Here is a 21,357-nt window from a genome sequence, read left to right on the forward strand (position 1 = left end):
TACTTTACCAAAGCTAAATTCTAAGTGTATTACTGTAATAATCATTTACATATTTATAAAAGACATTAAACATAATTTATAGGCTACTTGGGCCTTTACATTGAAGCAATGCGTTAAATCTAATCACTATATTACTATCTAAACACTGCCATCACTAATAAATTAAACAAAATGATGAATGATGACGGACTTGAAAGACTCCTAATTGCAGATTTATTTCTTCCATCTATGTTTCATGTAGGTCTACATAACTTCACGTCAGGTATGAGTTGAGAAGTGTTTAGTAGTTTATACATTGTTTAGGTGTTGTAGTGTTGCCATCTAGTGTCCAACATTCAGAGAATCTTGTTCAATGTATTTAATTTACTTTATTCTAGTGCATATTACAAATGAAATACAATTCAGTTTCACAATAATAGAAACAGAAACAGTTGAAAGACTATTTGTACGATTACTGTGATGAAATAACAGCAGTAAGACTGTCATTTCATTGTATTTCAACTGAAATCTATAAGATCAGAAACAACGCAACATGACAAAGGGAGGTTACATACATATTCAAAGGTCATACATTAAAAATAAAAATAAAAACAGATCTGTGGTAACACTAATCCTAAAAATCCGTGCAAACTATAATTCTACTTTTGTGATTAAAGAAACAATATAGAGCTGAAAGTATAAAGAGAAGTAAAACAGGCCCCTTTCTCTGTTTCCATGCAGGAATATACATGATTTAATTCAATACATAAAAACTATTCCAGTAAGTGTAAAGACTGACAAAAAAATACAACAAATTACACCCAACAGCAGAGGCCATCTTAAAATCATATGGCGTAGCATTCTTATATAACAATGGCAACATATAAAGTTTAAACTTAAAATATGACCTAATTTCTGGATTCCACAACTCGCATCACTCAACATAAGTCAAATGCTTTGACTAAAGTGCCAAAGAGCCTTTGTGTCTCCACTTGAGAATGTTACCAAACCTGACCTACTATACTGTATATTACAGACAAGCATGTTTAATTTTCTGATGGTAGCAGTACAGTTCACTGAATAAGAACATGTTAAAACTATTGGTGTGTTAATTTTCTTGATCTCTTACTGTACTATACCACTTTATATACACAATGTACATGAACTACAACCAATACAGCAAAAATAATTAAACCAGGACTGGTATCACAAACTTGGAAAGAAACAAAAACTAAAACAGATGTCAAAGAAGTAAACTGGATAACCTCCATGTTAGATTATAATTGTTATACCAGACAAACTATGTTTTTGGAAAATATTCTATAAAAACCATGTTTCTTGGGGAATGATCATCCCATCTTGTAATTTAAGTCACACCTAAAGTATTGATGGAGTGATAAATATGTCAACTCTTATGCTGCTATGGTTGCTCTTGTTTTTGCAGGTTTATGAGGCAGTTATTTCAAATCTAGATGCAATGAGGCTAAATGTTGTTTGAGCCTATAAGGTCGCACCTTGAATGTGATATAAAAGCCAATGGAAAAGAAGTAAAACAGAAAATGGAGGAAAGCGGTTGATCCAGCTTCGAGGCATTAGTCACCTTCCTAGTTCCTCCTCGGTGGTTTATTGGATGGCACAGCTGGCTTGTCACGACTGCGATCATCGCGGGTCTCATCATAGCGGTCATCATCATTGCGACGGTCTCTGCGGTCGTTGCGTCGGTCGTCATCGTAGCGGCGGTTGTCATTGTAGCGTTCATTGCGGTCATTGTACCTGTCACGGCGATCAGAGTAGTCGCTGCGTCGATCGTCGTAATCGCTGCGTCGATCATTGTAGTCGCTGCGTCGGTCGTCGTAGTCGCTGCGTCGGTCGTCGTAGTCGCTGCGTCGGTCGTCGTAGTCGCTGCGTCGGTCGTCGTAGTCGCTGCGTCGGTCGTCGTAATCCCTGCGTCGATCGTTACCACGCTCACTCCGTTCCTCATACTCGTCTCGGCGATCAGGAGCACTGTTCACGTAGGTGTTTTCAGAAGTGCGCACTTCCTCCTGTCCATCAGGATGACGCTCAGCTTTCTTAGCATCCTCTTTGTCATGATATTCGTCCTCATGGACTCTGGAAGGTGGACACACATTAGTTAGTTTTTCGGTTAGCGGACAATTATAAACGAATTTCACCGATTTTTATGAGTAATATGGATTTTCTCTTTTCTCCAGCTTAAATGACTAAACGCCATCAGTGAGAGTGTGCCTACATGTGGGCTACACTATGTTTAAAAATAAACAAACACATTACCCCATGGCATATTCCTCCCCTTTATCCTTCTTCTTGCGGCAGCAGCAGCAATAAATAAGGATGGCCAATATCAACAAAGCAATGGCAACTCCAGCAACAATTCCTGCAGTGGAACCAACGTTCATAGAAGCTGCAGGATTGAAGGAAGATGATTTAGAATCAGGGATACTGTAATTCAATGTTGCAAAGATGTGTTTTCTGGGAATAATTAAATATGCTACAAGAGAGCTGCTGTAAGAAGGTTTCTCTCACGTGGCAAGACTGCGAGGGTCAAGTTGCTGGTAGCAGAGCCCATCTTGTTGGTTGAAGTGCAGATGAAGTATCCCGATGTGTCTTTGGAGATATTATATAGAGACAGGATGCCTCCCTCTGAAAAAAGAGTCAGTCACACATACTTTACACATGACTGCTATCACGATGTCATTGCTTTATTTTTCAGATTAAAAATGTTAGCATCATTTTATTATTTTCTTATAGTGACCTTAAATATGCAATATTCCTTCCTGAAAGCTTGTTCTTCTCTGAAACTGTTAAATGTGTTGACTTCCAGTGTTTGAATTGAATTGATTGTCTTCAGGTGATCCTCTAAGGATCACATTTGAAAAATTGAGAGGCCATGTGGCCATAATTTATATACTAAGTTAAGCCGAACATTAACCATTACTCATTCTGATCATAGTCATCGATTGGCAGAGCTAAGAAACTCTGTCACTGATACTTACGATCGGTGGTTTTGGGGTCGAAAGGACGAGGATTGTTCTGTACATCATAACTTTGCCACTTATAAGTGGGTGGTGGGGAGCCGTCCTTAGACAGACAGGTCAGGTTGATGTTCTGTCCGTACTCTGCCTTACCCTGGATGCCAACTACAGGTTGGGATGGAGGCACTAAAAAAGGAAGTGTGATTTGAATGACCAGTTGCCCATAGTAAGCTGCATGTCTTTGATTTGTGAAAAGAAATGCACAAAGGAAAGGGGAAAACATGCAAACACAGAGAAAAGCTGCAGCCACTGAGCAGGACTGAACCAATAACCTCCATGACGTGAGTGCTTGCCATTATTTTTAAGTACATTAATCTATTATTACATGATTTAGAATGCAACAGGGATAAGTAGAAAGGTTGATCAAACCAAGTTTTTATTTTTTAATTTCTATATGCAATGTGTGTTTCTCTTTAATTACCAGCTATAGCAGCTTAGATAACAGAACATCTGGATGCTAAAAATTATACTAAAAGAGCTGTAAAATAATCTCATTTTTAGGAGTGTAATACCTGTGTAAGTGTCTCTGAGACATGTTTCATTAAGATATTTTATGTTATGTTTTGTCATTGTATCTTTTATTACATTTCTTTTGTAAATCCATAATTACCAAGTTCATACAGTTTTATTTAAAATAGTGTCTTAATGCCTCACCTTAAGTATTGTTAGGTTATACGTATGTGCAACTGACACCTGACAAAGGTTAGTGAGGGCCTTCACTGTGGCATTATAGGACAGAGCTAACTGAATAGTAAGAAATAGAAGAGAAAACAAAGAAAACATTCAAAGCATAACACAAATCAGAACATTATTTGTTACCTAGAACCAGGACACGTGTAGTGGCATATGACTTGGTCGTGTCAGTCTTGGCCTGGACATGACACTTAAATGTCTTGTTGTCATTCATTGTGACGGAGGACAGTGTCAGGTCAAAATTTTCCAGTGGGGACGTTGATGTTCATGTTCAAGGACAGTCGACCTTGATAGTTTGGTGCCGTATCATTACTTTTATCAAACACGTAGTAGGTCACGACTGGGTTCTATGATCACAACAGCATGATAGCAATATTATTATTTCATTATTTCATTTCATATTCTAGTACTAATGAATTCAGTTGACAGATAGATAGAAAACAGAGGATCATGTACACATACTGTACTTCAAACACAGAGACACACATAACAATAATCTTGCCTCGTCGTTTTGGTCAGTAAAATCAGACCATTCCAACAAGACCAGCTGGGAAACCGCTGTGACTGTGGTTGTATAGCTGCAGGGCACTGTGACGCTTTTACCCAGAGCCACTTCATATGTCGTCTGTGGGATGGTCACAGTAACAGCATCAGCACCTGTCAACACTGTAACAAATTGCAGAATAAAGACAATTACATTAATTATTACTATTTGATTGAAATAGTTTCTTGTATAAAAACAAACTGATTAAGTTGCTGTTCATGTTCACTGGAAAGTAAAATTTGGTTTTCTGGTTCTTATTGGGGTTTTTACCAATGTGTCAGTCCGTCTCAGCTTGTGAGGGTTGGTTGTTTTTTTTCCATTCCCAAGCCCCTTTGACATTAAATTATATAGTATAATAATGCATCTTTATGATAACAGCATGGGTGATGACACCTGTAGCGTGAGTTTAGGAAAAATGTTTGGGCTTTTTTGCCACTAGGGTACTACAATTTGTTTTAACACAAACTGTGTTTTTGTGAAGTGATTCAAGCCCACTTAACATGCTTATGTAAAGTTTTGAAGATGCTGTACTTGTTCAAAAAGATGATTAAATTAGACTTTTTCAGGTGTAGGAGCATGGTCTGACAAAGAGAGACACTAAGTTACAATTTATTGCTTAACTGGTTGGTAATAAGCATGTAGAGCTCAGAAAGATCAACTCAACTGGAGCCACAAGACAGGTGCTATCTGTAGGCTTGTTGTAGTAGACGTATTAACCATCACTTTTACAAAATATTTCACGCAGGGGTAGTTTGCTGTGAGTGCTAAATGATAAACACACAGGAAGAGGAAACCTCCAGCTGCCAGTGTGGTAAAGAAAAAACAGGCAAATAAAAGTTGCTGCTGCTTCTGATGACAACTACATAAAAACATCATGGTGAGCTCCGCTATGTCATAAAGGTTGATAAAGGCTGGTGTTGAGTTCAGTTCCTAGCCCTGATCTTGGTACATTTTGGCTCCAACTGAAGCTCATTAGTCGTGTTAGCTGCAGAGCTATGGTTCAGTTTCCTCATTTTAAAGAGTCATCTCTTCAAACCCACAGAGAAAATTGTAGTGGGTGCATAAAATATCTAGAACTATCAATAGAGTTAAATAAATCAAACAAGAATAACGTTCAAACAATAATTAATTGAAGTAATTCTAAGTGGTATTTAAGCAGAAACGATACCTAACTTCTTTAATAAAAATCTAAATAAACCAATCCGACACAAATGCACAAAACACGCAATATTTAATCAAGGTAACATTTAGTTGTTTAAAATAATAATAATTACATGACATTTTAAGCCCTTCGACTCACATTTAAAAGTTGAAACAAGTTTTATTTTTATGTGCAGGACAAACTAAGCGTCGGATCATTATAAATTAAAAACAAATTTTTGCTTTATGCGTAGCATAAACACCAGCAGGTGGAAAACCGAGCACATTATACTAACACAAAGTGTAACGCGACACAAATGAAGACAGCCTGGTGTTTGGATAAATGAAAAATGCCAATCAAGTCATCAAATTGCACATCACAGTTTAATTGTGAAGAGCTTCAGTGTTTCCTAACTTGAATTTTGTTTTTTTACTTGAAGCAAATGGATTTTAAGTCAACAAACAAACAGCTCGATCACCGACTTAACAGATTAATTGGGCCTGTTCCGTTTTCGCAAACAGGTGTGGCAGCTCATCAAGGCGCAAACGAAAGAAGGAAATGTTTTCTGGAATTCATTTTCAGGAATACTCACGCAGACACAGCAGAGTCAAAGCAGAAAGCATCGCTTCCATCTTCAATCCTTATATTTTATCACGCTAACAGCCACTGATTATTCTGCCCGTGGTTATTTTGTTAATAAATAAAGCGGAGGACCGAGGCGCGCAGCAGCTCTGCGTCGATACCAGACGGCTTCCTTTGAGTGATGCGCCTGTTGGGTGTAGCCTTCGCTCCTGAATGACTGACAGCGCTCTGCGCCAATCACAGCAGCTCCTGCTGCTCAGGTAACATTCCTGACTCACCTGATGAGTTTTGACTTGTCTACCGATCCAGCACACCCGACTGTTTAATACTACTCACTTAGCCGGACACCTCTTTTCAGAATTGTGTTACAACAGGAGCAAATAGCTTAATATTTATTTCCTAGATCGTTTCCTGTGTTTAAACGAGGCCAATATCAGACATTTTCGTCTTAAGCTCTAAGCTATAGCTTATGCAGTCAATAGACCATTTACAAAAGTGATAATAGAATTATTATCTTTATTAGTCAATTAGTTTTATGTTGTAAGGGAGAGAAAAACAGGTGCATTAAAAGATTAATAAACCAAACTCTTGACAGACTGGCTGTCAGAAGATGAAAACTGATGTGTGTATTGAAACTAGAGAAGCATTTTGTCCTGTTAGACTGGTTTGACAAGGATTGTTGCCTAGAGGCAAGGACAGACATACAGGCTCATACATGCTACACACACGTTGGTTTCAGGCCACTTACTGACTTAATGCAGTCCCCTAGGCCCTTAGTATCTACTAGTCTATCACAACTAAATGAGCTAGACCCCTAAATGTCAACCAGCCACGAGCAGCTAAAATGTCCTCACCACAGCAATATGGAACTGAAATTTGTCGACTCACAAAACAGACAGAAAAGGAGCGTAATTACTTAACCAAATACATTGACGTCATTGTTGGTCTTTGTCTCATTTGTGCCGCTTCTCTGTCTAACAGCACCACAAAGCGGATGTGAAAATAATGAGCAATGAATGTGTGTCAATCTGAGCAGGGCATCCTTCACTGAATAAAGAAAGATTAGAACAAAAATGTAAAAGTGTATGAAACTTTCTTGTCTCATTTTGCTGTTTATCCCCCATTTGAAATAACATGACATAAAATAAATAATAGCCGAACAGCATTTCAGTTCTTCACAGTCAGGCTCTAGATTTGCAACCATGCCGCTCACTGGGGGCAGCCGGGATTAGCTCCCTGCAACATTTAAGAGATAAGGCGGATCCTGGATGGATGGCCTATCAGGGTCCTGGCTTTCTGCAGGAAGGGTAACTCACCGTTATACTGTCTTGACTCGTGTTACTTCAGCAGAGTAGAGTAATTTATTAGTGGCACCGGTGTCTGTTCAACAGGTCCTCTAACTTACACGGTAACAAACAACTGACAACTGATGCTGTCATTTTGAAAAAACGACATCCACGTCTCCTATGACTTAAGTCAATTTACTGCGTATCTCGAAAATGTCAACATCTGTAGGCTCATAACAATTCAAATATTAAATACAGACAGTGTTAATGGTCCTATTTTAATGTTATTTGTGTACAAAATGTATAAAATGTGTGGTTTCAGTGAAGGGTTTTCACATCAGTGTGATTAGCTGCGGCTTCAAATCACCAGCAGTGAACAAAGAGGTATGTCAGTCTGGTAAAAGACTTCTGGGAAGGATGGTCTCTTGCGTCTTGTGTATCTCTCTCCAACCATCGTTCCTCAATCTTCTCTTCCCAAACCGAAATAAGAGGCTTTGGGACATCTTTCAAGACTGACAAGCAGAACAACTTCTCGGACAAGCGAGCTTCAAGGATGAATGATCATTTAAGGGAATTAGGATCTACCCAGTGTGTGTGTTAGTGTCTGTGTAGCAGCTGACTGAGAGCACAGCAGGAGATTAGTGGCCAGGCGCAGGAGCAGAGGTGGGAGAAAAACAAAGACATGGAGCTTGACAGATTCACTGTATCAAAAAGCTGTGACTTGTGTAGAACAAGTTGAAACAAGACGACTCACGTGTTGCAAATGATACCAAAACCCTGCCCAGCTATTTCATATGTTGATACAGTATGTCCCTGTTCACAAATATACAGCAGGAAAATTAGAAAAAGTTGAACATTTTTCAGACTCATTCCAAAGAAGAGGTTGAATGACTCATTTAATTTTAGTTTGTATTTTCACAAAGCCTGATGTTATCTTTAGGGAAGCTGAAACAGAGTTTAAAGTAGATGGTAGGATAGAGTTTCGTTTTTTGTCTCACCCATGCACATGTATGCCTACTGTTCCTGTCTATTAGAATATATAATATATATTTATATTTTCACACAGCCACCATCTCACCTCCACATTTCTTTTCTGTGTCTAATCCCCTCCTTCTCATCTGGCTCACACTATAACCAATTTCATCTCTTGTGCACCTCTCAGTCTTATCTTGCCTACACATAATGACTCTGGACCCCAAGACACCTTCCTTTTGCTATCTCATATAATTAAAGTGCGTATATTGTCTGACAGCACTTGACAACCAACAGAGATAGACAGGGATTAGAGATGGTCATTCTCTGTGGCATCTTACACCCTGCTGGATTACTGGTTCTCATTGTTTCTGTGTTTGTATCTGCAATGTCTGTGTTGAAGAAATATTTCCATACATCACTTGTAAAGGGTTTTTCATAGATCACTTCTTTTCTTGAGCATCTAGTGATGGCGTGTTATCTCTTTTCATATTTGGTACTTGTGAAGTTCCATTATCCTGAGGCAGCTGGGCGTCAATAGAGACATCACTTTGTCAGGTACCCCCTGGGTACTTGCAGGATGCAGAGCCGCAAGGAGATCAGGTAAATTCGATATGTCAGTCTGTGACAACACCTCCATCTCATCGCCCTCGCAGGAGCATGACATGACTCACTCTCAGCTTAATACAGCTCAACCACTTTAAGGGGCCATAGTTTGAAATGGTTGGACATGAACTGGCCATTGATTCTCTGCATACTGGTTTATGGGTGTAAGTTAGATCTTCATTTGGGGAATCTAAATTATGATAGTCAGTGGCTGAATTAATTTAAAGCCTCACTAGCAGTCAACGCCAGCTATTTGAACATTCATGGTTAGAAGACGCTCCATACTTTTATCTATTGCCACCTGCAGTTAAAGGTTTTTCACTAATCCAGTGAAATATCACAAGATCAACTAGATGGATTGATATTCTCCTGTAGCAACAATTTTATAGTTCTGAGTGAATCCTGTCTCTGTTGAATGGGTTGTCATGACATTTGCAATTGTACACACACATTAAATTATAATAATGTTCATTATTAAGACATTTTTCATCTAGAACTATATAGCCTGCAGGTCAAAATTAGAACCTGCCCAGTACCAGAAAGGTACTACGTCACTACAACTTTTATATTTCTTCAAATTTCTTTTTAAAATCTTCTAATCTACTTGGCCACTTAGTTTGTTTATCCAGTTCAGAAGTAACGATCTGCCAGTTTAATAAAACATTCTGCAGATACAAAAAAAGGAAAGATGTGACTGTTTGCACGATGAATTGCCCTTATATCGCTTTTTCTGTCTCACCGGCTGTGAACACGGGTGCTCTGCCTGCCTATGGAGGTTAATTTGGTAGTGAGCGTTTTATCCATCATAAACATAATATGTGACAGACACAGAATCATAACTTAGCTTTGACATTGTGAGCATACTGACTTTACTGTAACATTTAGCTTATTGCTCTAATTTCAATCCAGTTCATATAAATTGAAATCATGTTTTCCCCACCAGGATAATTGCTGATGACAGCTTCCCTTAACTCTGAGAGCACAGATTAGAACAAAAAAGTACAAACAAGATGATTAGAAGGCTTTAGAGATAATGACTACTTTTATAAGCAAATAAGTAAATGAAATAAAAGTAGGAACTACAGGTCTATTTTGACCATTCTGACTGGATAGTTTTTGAGGCTGCAGGTGCAGACTTTAATTAACTCACTGGTTCCCCACTGGACCCATCGCCTTTTTACACCTGTACACATACAATACACATATGTCCAAGGTGCTCAGCAGACCACTTGTGTCCAGATTTAATTACTGCTGTGTCGTTTCCACTATCAGGTCTAGGGCTACTGAGTTATAACATCAATCTGTTTCACCGATTTTCTTAGTTATATCCTTGTACGGTAGCAGTCATCAAGTTTCCTTTGGACTGATTCCTCTGCCCAGTTGGAAATTGGGTGTTTTCTTTCACTAACTCCAAATACACCGTACGTCTTCCTTTTTTTCTTTATTTGTTTTGAGTATTAGCAAAGTGACCAAAATATCCAATACATAAATCAATATATTGATATATGGGGAAGGATGCCCTGATCATCAATACAATATCCCTCACTGATGACTTATTTTCCCACTATGTGGTTGGCGATGCATGATGATGCATTGATGTTAACAGTACAAAAGAGATATGAAAACAAGTCTGTGTTAAATAGTTCACCCTCGTCTTAACAGATCATCCACAAACTGTTGGACCTGTGTAAGTTCCCAGACCATTAAAACAGTCAAGTCATTATTCCAACTCCAAAGCAATCCACAATTACAAGACCATAGTCACCCCGGTACATTTCATTGTTCAAGATTCAAAAAAGCGTATTAATCCCAGAGGGAAATTGTTTTGTTACAGCTGCTCTCAGTTCAAACTGTAAGAAGATGATGCCTGTGGTCTAAAGTCCTTAGAGAGATGCTAAGCCACCTGAAAAACAACACAGGCCCCCTGCTGGACCCCCTGCAGTTTGCCTACAGGGGCGGCAGTAGCTCACCACAATTTCCCCAAGGGGATCAATAAAGTATTATCATATTATAATTATTAAACAGTGGATGATACAGTCAACACGGGACTGCACTACATCCTTCAACACTTGGACTCCCCCAGACCGTTCAACACAATAATTCCTGAAATCCTCCAGACCATTAACATCTTGACTGACAGGAAGCAGCAGGTGAGGCTGGGAAAAATCCCTCTACACTAATGACTGCACCTCCAGTGTGCAGTCTCCACTCTGTCAATCTCCCAAAATGTGAGGATGACATAGCCGTCATCGGCCTCATGCAGGCTGCATACAGGCCGGGGGTTCAACTGCTGGTCCTCTGCAGAATAACCTGGAGCTGGGCATGCTCGAGGGTGCGGAGACAACTGTGGACCTCAATGCACTGTCCCCCTGTATCAGATATGACAGCAATGTGTTGGAGTTGCAGGTTCCTGGGAGCCACAATCTCCCAGGACCAGTCTTTAAAAAGTTTTTTCTCTTTCACTTCAATAATCTTTAGACAGATCTCCAGAGCATGATGTCATGCTGTTTCTCTTTTACATGCAGTATTCACCCGCTGTGCATACTGCAGATACTGTAGCTAATGGGGGTCTAATGACTCAAAAGCATATCTAAGAATACTAAGAATAAAGCACTGCTATTAAGTTTCACAAGAAAGTGCACCACCAGCTTTAAATGATGTCTATGTATTGATATTCAAACTCTTAAATGTCGCCTTTCTTTTGTGGTTTTAGATACATTTAACTTTAAATGTATCACACACAATGTACAAGGATTCATCTTGACCATCAAGACTAAAACCTCACATCATAAGAACAATTTTTATTCTGTTGGCCACTGTAATGCAACTTTGCACAATGCAATAGTGAGTCATCTTTTAATTTATATTCATTCTACTTTTGATTTATTTGATTTAGTAAGAGCATAGCTCTGTGTACATTTCTGAATTTGTGTGCATTCCTTATTCAGACTATATTTCTGATGCTTTTCTATTTTTCTACTTGCCAGTAAACCCATTTCTTATTCTGATTGATGGCCAGGCGATCAATGCCTTATTTCTCACGCTTGATAGATTGGTGGTTGATGCAGATGTTGTGTATCCCTGAGCGCACTGGGTGGCAGCCACTGTTACAACGGACCCCCAGTGTGTTACGCTCACAGTTGTTGACCCCATATTACTATTTCCGTAGTTTTGCGGTCTCTCCAAACCTCCCAGGACTTGCTGGTGTTTACGTCTCGGGTCAGTCAGGGGGTTTTGACGGCGGGAGGGATGGAGCTGTACCCAAACGCGTCGCGCAGCGTCACTGCTCTCCAAAGCTCGGCGCAGACGATGTGGTACACCGGCGTGGCCATCGCTTCACTTTACGGTGTAATCTGCGTGATGGGGCTAATCGGTAACATCACGCTCATCAAGACATTTTGTTCGGCCAAGTCCATCCGGAATGTGCCCAACCTCTTCATGTCGAGTCTTGCGCTCGGAGATGTTTTACTGCTGGTCACCTGCGCTCCTGTGGATGCCAGCCGCTACCTGTCAGACAAGTGGCTGTTCGGGAGAGTGGGCTGTAAAATCATCCCCTTCATTCAGCTTACCTCGGTTGGGGTGTCTGTGTTCACTCTTACAGCTCTCTCTGCAGACAGGTAGGCTTTTTGTTGTTATATTGATCCTGTAGGGTTTATATTCAGGACCATTTGGAAAACATAGCATGGCAAATTAGAAAGGCAAATTAAATGTAACTGTGCTTTTGTCCTTATAAAGATACTCAAATACCAGCTGAGCAAACCTGTTGTCACGGTAAACAAATACTAGGAGAGTAGGGTCTAAGCACCACAGAGCTGTGTGCCTTTATCCTTAATCGACACACATAACATGTTGCTACAGAACAAACAGAATATTATTTCAAATGATGATCTCAAACATGTGGTGACAGATTAAAATCACCTGTGTAGCTGTCAGGATAAAAAGATCACTGTCACAGTCTGGATGACGTGTGAGTTAATGAACCACCTGTAATGTTGATGGGCGTTTAAAACATGTTTAAAAGTGCTTTTTTTTAAATGGTATTTTAATTAATCATTTAAAAACCCCAGAGATTAAGACACACACAGAGCGATTCATCAGTTTTCTCTCTGTTTGCCTTTTATCTTTGTGCGCTTCATTATTTTTTCTTTAGGAAAGCAGCAGGAACCTTGTTAAAACCTTTCTGCTGTTATCAGGGAACAATCTTATGTAAAGAATAGTTTGAAAAAAGCAGCACAGGTGGAAATCTTCTTCTTTTACTCTGAACCCATTTGACATCTTTGGTCACAATGAGGTTTTTTAGTCCTTGTTATAAAAAATATTCAATCTGTGAAAAAGTAATAAGGTCTGTGTATGTAAGTAAAATGCTTTCAAAATTTGGTGTCAAATCCTAGAAAAATAGCGTAAAGATAAACGGACAAAATGTTTTCTATTTCAAATAAGGAGAAAATATTGAACACATTTTCAAGTGCAACCTCACCTCTGTCTGTCACTGTATGTTTTTCTTTCCATTTAACACAAGGGACATGAGGTATCTTGATCTTCACTACTGGGCAGCACATAATAATTTACTTTTCTTCTGAAGATCCTTCCAGATTTGAAATGACTCCTTTTTAATCAATTTTGGAATAAGACTGTAAGATAACAACATGTAGACAAGTTGAGCGCTGTGAATACTCTCTGGATGCACTGTGCAGACACAAAAAAGTCCTGCTGTTGTTATTAGTTAGTAAAAGTATCTGTCACTTAATACAAGGTACAAGTTTTCTCACGCTGTGAAACATAGGAGTAGAGGGCAGAGGAAATGGACTGTTTAACTTAATTTAGTGGAACATGTCTCAATGCTTGTGGTGATGAGTAATTTTAATGACATGCTGGAGCTACAGGGGGTGCTCAGCATGTGGATGAGAGCTGATGTATTAGAGGTGAAACGGCTGCTGGAGAGGTGAGTGGGGATGAGTCTTCACTAACATTTAACAGATCGTTAAACCTTTCAAACCGTCTGTCAGCACCGGGCATACTTTCAGAGTCTTTGCTTCCTCATTTGGCAACATACTGGTCAGGGTTACAGAGGAAGAAGAGGTCAGTATGTAGTAGTAAGAAAGCAAACCATTGTTGCAGAGAACAGGCTTTGTGCCTATACTGTACCTCTAACACACCTGAGTTATTGTAAGACAGAAAGTAAAAATATTATGTAGATCACATTATATTTAATGAATAATCATTTAACGGCACAAAAAAAACATTACAGCACATATACTAAAAACAGACTCTAAGGTTAGTTCCAGAAATTTCAACATAGTTAATTAAGTGAAATCTGAAAACTGACCTGAAATGTCATTAGCTTTGTGTTTTCTTTCTCTTGTAGTTGTGCTGCTTCCTGTCTGTGTCCCTCTCTCTGTACCTTTCTCCAGGTATCATCGGCATTGGAGCTGTTTGTTAACCAGTGTGCAGTGTACTGGACTGTCTGTTGTTTGTTGTTCTTTTCTCTCTCCTCTTTCCATTCACAGAAACCGGCCGAGGCAGATGGCCGTCCACCCTGAGCCTGGTTCTGCTGGAGGTTTCTTCCGTTAAAGGGAGTTTTTCCTCTCCACTGTCTCTGGGGGGTGGCTCAAGTGGGATTGTTGGGCTTTCTTTACAATTTATAGTTTTATTGTTGTAATCTGTGAGGTCTTAAACCTTACAGTGCCTCAAGATAACTTTTGTTGTGATTTGCACTACATAAATAAACTGAATTGAATTAGATTCATCAAAGATCGGTATATAACTTATTTAATTTATTCTTTTTCTTTTACATTGTAATCTATTTTTATGTTACTGATAGCCAATTGTTTTTGTATGGCATTTTTTTTATAAAGAAGAATATTTAATGCTTGATTGACTCTAGTCAATTTACACAACATATTTTAGAGACATTCTTCATTTGATGATTTTCATTGTTTTCTACATATATAAAATATGATCTGATCTTCATCTAAGTCAAGAGTATTAACAAATATAAAATAATAACAATGCCTAAAATAATAACACAAAGAAAATCTGATCTTTCATGTATTTATTGAGAACAGCCATAAAAACCTCATAGTGCTAGTGGAAAAAGCTAGGTGCTAGGATACCTGGAGTCTTGTTTAGAAAATTATATTTTGGAGGTGTGGACTAGAGCTACTTTTACAAAAAGTACTAAAGCTACTTTTACAAAAACACTCAAACACGTTGAGTTTGCTCTACAGAGAAGAAGATGCTTATGTGAGCCATGTCACATCAAAAGGAGCTTTCAGAGGTTCTACGATCAGAATTGTCGATTTTCATAAATCTGGGAAGGGTTAGCAAGTGATGTCAAAGACATCAAATGCACCAGTCTACAGTTCGGCAAACAATCTACAAATGGAGACACTTTGGGACTGTGGCTACTCTACCAAGAAGTGGGCAACCAGTCAAAATGACCTCAAGAGCACAACAAATACTCAAATAATCAATGGGGTGAAGAAGCAACACCGAATGACAGCCAAGATTTCAAGACATCATTGGAACTGGCTAACATCTGTGTCCATGAGTCTACAGTAGATAAAACATTGAGCACACAGGGTGTCTATGGCAGGACACCACGAAGGAAGCCGCTGCTTACTAAAAAGAACATTGCTGCACACTTGAAGTTTGCCATAGAGCACATTGACACTGACATTGAAAGATACTTTTTCCCACTAGCACTACAAAGTTTTTTTGATAGTTTTTAATAAAGACATGAACGATCAGAAATGTTTTTTTGTTATTATTTTAGGCACATCGCATTTGTTAATACTCTAGATGAAGCTCAGATCTAGTTTTATGACAAATTAATGCAGAAAACCATGAGATAAAAATAATACTTTTTTTTTTTTACTATACTATACTTTTTCTTGCCACTGTATTTTTATTGCATGCTGCGGCAGCAGGAAGGTAATTAACATAATAATTAACATTATTATGGGTGAGAGTATATTTGATGTGTCACATATGAAATGGCTGCGAGGTGAGAGTAGAAAATTATGTGTGCACTTTTCAGGATGATGTTAATGAGTAAGAAGGAGCTAAAGTGACCCGGTGTTGCCAAGATACACCATTGGTAGCAGTGTAATGTAGGGGTGTTGAAGTACGTCTATTTTTAGATCTATCTATCTATCTATCTATCTATCTATCTATCTATCTATCTATCTATCTATCTATCTATCTATCTATCTATCTATCTATCTATCTATCTATCTATCTATCTATCTATCTATCAGGTACAGGGCCATTGTGAAGCCCCTGGACATCCAAACCTCCAGCACCACTGTCAGTATTGTCATGAGAGCAGCACTCATCTGGATCTTCTCCCTGGTCCTGGCAGTCCCAGAGGCCATCTTCTCCGACCTCCACGTCTTCAACATCACCTCCACTAATGAAAGTTTCATCACCTGTGCCCCTTATCCCCATGGGGAACTGCACCCTAAGATCTACTCCACGGTCTCCTTCCTCATTTTTTACATCATTCCTCTGCTGGTCATAACCATATACTACACCTTCATCGCCCGGAGCCTGATGAGGAGCGCCTCTGACCTGCCCGTGGAAGGGAACGTGCACGCAAGACGGCAGGCCAGTGTTAAAAGCAGAAATTTGATAAGTGTTCAAGTGAAGTCATGAGTAACTTGTAGTTAATTTATTAATTTAATTATATTTTACACATATATATTTTTTTACATTTATACTAAAATATACTAAAAGATAGTTTAAAGCCTTATCGACACCACACAAGTGTAAAATACTGATGAGTAAAAACAAAATGAAATGATTTTTATTTTTTTTATAGTTGATGTTTTTTCTATAATTTGCAGGCTGAATCAAGAAAGCGTCTGGCGAAGATGGTACTTGTGTTTGTTGTGCTCTTTGCAGTGTGCTGGCTTCCCAGTCACATCATCTACTTATACCGCTCATATCACTACTCGCAGGTAAAGCACTATATTTCTAAATCCTTATTATTAGTATTATTGCTATTAGATTGAAGTCTGATTTGTGTTGTATTTACTCAGAGACCATCAATATCCAAATTATTTCATGCTAGTACACACCTGTCTATTTTTGTATGTCTCTGTTTTCTCCATCCTCTGCCTGTTTTCCTGCCAGGTGGACACCTCACTGGTTCACTTTGTCTGCAGCGTCATTGCTCGCATCCTCGCCTTCACCAACTCCTGCCTCAACCCCTTTGCCCTTTACCTGCTGAGCAAAACTTTCAAGAAACAGTTCAACCAGCACCTGTGCTGTTGTTGTCACGTGCTCCTCAAACACTCGTTGCAGAGCCCAACATATTACAACACACATGTTACTTCTGTCCGCAGCACACATCACTCCATGGCGAGTCTGAGCGTGATCAATGGCAGACAGCTCTATCAGGAGGATTTTGTGTAAGTGTGTGTGATATCACTTTAAGAAAAATGCTACAAACTACAGCTACAAGCTTTTCTTCTATTGGAGTACTTGTGTGTTAAATATTAACATTTTTATTTATGGGAATTTGTAAATTGCCTTTTAAAGTATGTTTTGAAAGCTGTTTTAGTGTGAGAGTTATATTTTAAAACATCACTGTGCACCATTTTTGCTTTTGGGTGAATAGGATTGGTATATATGATAATACAAAAATAAAAAAACAATAGATTTGAATAGAAAAACATACAACAACAACATAAATTAATGGAAAATTATGCTTTGGTGAATTATTGTGTAGTTTAGTATAGTCAGTGTCATCATTAGTAGGCAGGTTCGACTGTTCTCATAGTGCAATATAAGAATCTGGGATTCTCTTCAACATCCTATTTGTTCTTTGTAATTATCATGTTCCTACACTTCACACCTTCAGTTGCACAGTTTCTAATACTGTTCAACCCCAATTCAAACAAAGTTGGGACGCTGTGTAAAATGTATGTAAAACAGAATTTAGTTTAGTTTAGTCCACCAAACCTAAATTGTCAGACAAGTTCAGAGACTGTGAACATATCACCATCTCATCGTCTTCTGTAGAAAAGCCGAGGTCAAATGCAATATTGACTGTCTGTGATCTTCAAGTCCTCAGATGGCACTGCATTAAAAACAGTCATGATTCTCTGATGGACGTCACTACACTGGTCACGGTGCCATTCCAAAAAATTTTTCTCAGTTTAAACATTTGAAATGTTTCTATTGTGAAAAAAATTGAGATTTGCAAATCACTGCATCTTGTTTTTATGTAGATTTTACGCTGCATCCCAACTTCTTGTGGACTGTCCTTCCTGGGATTCATCTATCCTTATGATTTCTGACACAGTTTGGCAGAAACATGAAAGCACTGTACTTCACTTCTTTAAACAATAATCATCTCAAATCTAACCACATGTCCGATACTTTGTGTGAGCAAAACAACAAATAACAATATTTGTATGTGCCAGATCCTGTCATAGCTGTGAAACTTACAGTTCACTATCAGAGATGTAATTTAGATGTTGTTTCTTGTTTGCTCGCTGTGTCATAGTGTGGAAAATCAATGCTGAACATAAAAACATCTGTTTTTAATTCGGTATTGAATTACGCAATGTGTGCTTTTGCTTTTGGAGTTTTGTGTGTCAATGTAAATTACATGTGAGAATTTAATTGACATGTTTAAAAATGTCAACAACTTCTACACTACACTAAAAAATTAATAAATAAACAAAAGGTTGCACATAAGTGAGTTCTGTAAGTGGAACATAACTCAATTAAGTTTAATCTCTGTGTAAAATCAATAAGAAATTGCAGTGAATCTGTGTTATAAATCACTTTCTACATTATGAAAGTAGACCTTCGTGTGTCTTTGTACTTTGGTTACAGTTACAGTCTTAGTTTTGTTGATCGTCTATAAACAGCAAAGATTCTGCACTGCTGTGTTCACTGGATAAAATTATTCTGCTCTGTCACATGGTAGATTTACAGTCACTGTATCACATCGGTTTGTCCTAATTTGGTGTTGCAAAGAGGGAGAGGATCATGCCCAGGTTGTGATGAGTGGGTGTATAATTTAGTCTGGATAGTGTTTGTTTAATTGTGGTGAGCACACATTGCCAAATTTCTGCTCTGCATGGTCTCAACGATCTATTTAACGTGTCATGTTAGTAGTCAGACTCACCCTGTGGAAGGCCTGGAATGTAAATAACGATAAGTTATTATCTTTTTAATTTAAAGTAGTAAACCAATTAATAAACTAATAAAAGAACATTTGTCTGAAATCTTTTTCATAAAGTCTCACACAAACCCTTCAGTCACTTTATGGACTTGAGGAGAATGCACAACTGTTTAAAGTTAATGAAGGAACCCAATAGGAATTTAAAAGGAATTCAGAATAAATCCTGCAGGAAGATTAAACCTTAAAGATTTCTGGAGCTGTTCGGTATAATTTCCCCTGTGGATTAGTCAGGAATTCTGACCACTCTTCATATTTGCTCTTATGATTACAACAGAAAACACATGTCATGAAACAAATGTCTTAGTAATGTATTAAACTTTTTATTATTAAGCTAATTAAATTTTTGAAGAGCAAGCAACAGAACTCTGAAAATGAAATTGCATGAATATACAGATATTTATTTTTTCAGTTATTTCAAAATGTCTCTTATTTACCCAAAATAGTCAATCATCACTTTTCTGTCAGTCTATAATTTGCCTCAAGCTGTGATGGCACAAAATGATCTTGTTAGCATTCATGTTAAACTCAGACTTAAGCACAGATCAACTTTACCTCTTCAGTCTACAAATGTGGGAATTTTATTAAAGATTAATAGAATTACCTAATCCAGAGAATCAGAGATTATATAATTCTGCCTGTGTGTCAGCAACAGCAGTGGCCACAGGTAGAAAGTTTAAAAATGTGGGTTTGGTTTGAAATGGATGTTACTCTCATCATTTTAATAAAATGCATTAAAGTTTTCCTCAGCCTCTCACTAATTTGCATACGAACACTCACTTTGCATTGCTCGGAAGTGTCTCAACACAAACACTTCCAGCCTTCCTGAATCTCTCACACAATTATTTTAAAGGGCAGTGTTGTGTGCAGGTGTTGTACCTGTTCACCGAGCAGCGTATTGATCTATATGTCGTCGGCACCCTTGTTAAACTTACGCAACCAAATGCAAAAGGTCAGAACTATTAAAGCACATCAGAGTAAATGTCATCATGTTTATTTCACAGTCGATGTCATGGTCATCTCAGGGGGAATTTATAAACGTTGCCATGAGCGCCTCTATACAGCAGCTGTATTCAACTTTTGACAGCACATTTCTCAAGTGAATCATCTTTCTGTCTTTGTTCTAGAGCTGAACAATACAAACTTAAAGAGCAGCAGGTTCAGTGAACACATTTACATCAGGATAGTGTCATTTGTATTGTAACTCAAGTTTATCTACACAACCATCTTTATTTCAATTTAATTTGGATGTAGAGAAGGTACTGTGTGTGTATGCAGCTACTTACCTTATCATTTAAGGAGTCTATTATGTAGCATTAAAATGCTACAAAGGAAGTTAAAATAGCAAAGCAGCAAAATCTGATTTCTACCATTTTGACATCTGCTGACTTTAATTGTGTGTGTCATTTGTGTTTTGTGGCATTTTGAAGTTCTTCTGTTTTCTGACTTTCCAAAATGCAGTTTCCTGATGAATCACTTTCTTTTCACCCACTGTGTTGCATTTGTAAAAAAAAAAAATTACGTAAGATTTTTATGCAATTTGACATCTTGTAATACGCTGTTACCTGTTCCTGACAGCAAAACCTGAGAGATGTGGCTATTTTACCTTGGGCTCCTCGGAGACTTTAAAAAGCACCTTATGACGTACATGTGAAAAATCTCTCTTAGGTCTTTCAGATGTACTGAAATAACACAGTGACACAGGGAGCACACAGTTTTTCTTCTGGGTGATATTGATGCAGACATCCAAAAGACACTGTTCTAGGAAGTTTTAGATGGAGTTATGTAGAGGACTGTTTGTTTAAAATATGCATTTAAATACTTTTTGGTCAGGTGTGCATATACTGTATCTTTTTGCCATCTATTAATAACAACCAAAGTTACATTTAAATGGTAACTAGGCATCTAAGTGTGAAGGTAAACTGAAGTCATGCTAATATTGGAAAAGTAGTTACTATTAATGAAGGTAATAGGTGGGCTTTGTAGAGTCATGTGTTATGTGTGGCTAAGTGAATGCAACCGATATATTTATTCTTTTAGGGTTAAGGGGCTGCAGGAGTTATAGCTCTCTAGTATCACCAGCAGGGAGCGAAAAATTTGCAGCGCAGATTAGTGAAAACTGTTTAAACTTATGAGTCATCGCCTGCATATAGTAAATGTAAATGTAAGTGTACTTTCTTGATTTTGTTGTGTCGTTATTTTCTCACTCTAAGTAAAAGTGAGTAATCAGAAGTACACAGTCTGTGCAGCAAGAGGGAGACAAAACTCTGTGCAACTTACCTTTAATTCAGTGTGCTGTATCAATA

At 38.1% G+C, this 21,357-nt stretch overlaps 2 protein-coding genes across 2 annotated transcripts; one reads left to right on the plus strand and one right to left on the minus strand.

Annotated features, from left to right (window-relative positions):
• Positions 1-343: 343 nt before the first annotated feature.
• LOC113174612 (cell surface A33 antigen-like) lies at positions 344-6,181 on the minus strand. Its single transcript, XM_026378684.1, is given in 8 exon segments — positions 344-2,088; positions 2,269-2,398; positions 2,521-2,637; positions 2,991-3,155; positions 3,849-3,963; positions 3,965-4,069; positions 4,225-4,388; positions 6,000-6,181. Coding segments are annotated over 8 exon segments (1,341 nt in total). The 5' UTR covers positions 6,040-6,181; the 3' UTR covers positions 344-1,583.
• Positions 6,182-12,102: 5,921 nt separating this feature from the next.
• grpr (gastrin-releasing peptide receptor) lies at positions 12,103-17,286 on the plus strand. The gene is made up of 4 exons (XM_026378792.1): positions 12,103-12,470; positions 16,113-16,461; positions 16,701-16,814; positions 16,990-17,286. Exons 1-4 carry the CDS (start codon positions 12,103-12,105, stop codon positions 17,269-17,271), a joined length of 1,113 nt encoding a protein of 370 aa, XP_026234577.1. The 3' UTR covers positions 17,272-17,286.
• The last annotated feature ends 4,071 nt before the right edge of the window (positions 17,287-21,357 follow it).

Source organism: Anabas testudineus, chromosome 3 (assembly GCF_900324465.2).
Source record: "Anabas testudineus chromosome 3, fAnaTes1.2, whole genome shotgun sequence".
Taxonomy (NCBI): Eukaryota; Metazoa; Chordata; class Actinopteri; order Anabantiformes; family Anabantidae; genus Anabas; species Anabas testudineus.

What these genes read in the sequence shown, in the direction of transcription:
- grpr (XM_026378792.1), top strand. Translation starts at nt 12,103, where the DNA reads ATGGAGCTGTACCCAAACGCGTCGCGCAGCGTCACTGCTCTCCAAAGC. An exon ending in ACAGCTCTCTCTGCAGACAG is followed by an intron (nt 12,471 to 16,112) that starts GTAGGCTTTTTG and finishes TCTATCTATCAG; the next exon opens with GTACAGGGCCATTGTGAAGC. An exon ending in GCTCATATCACTACTCGCAG is followed by an intron (nt 16,815 to 16,989) that starts GTAAAGCACTAT and finishes TTTTCCTGCCAG; the next exon opens with GTGGACACCTCACTGGTTCA.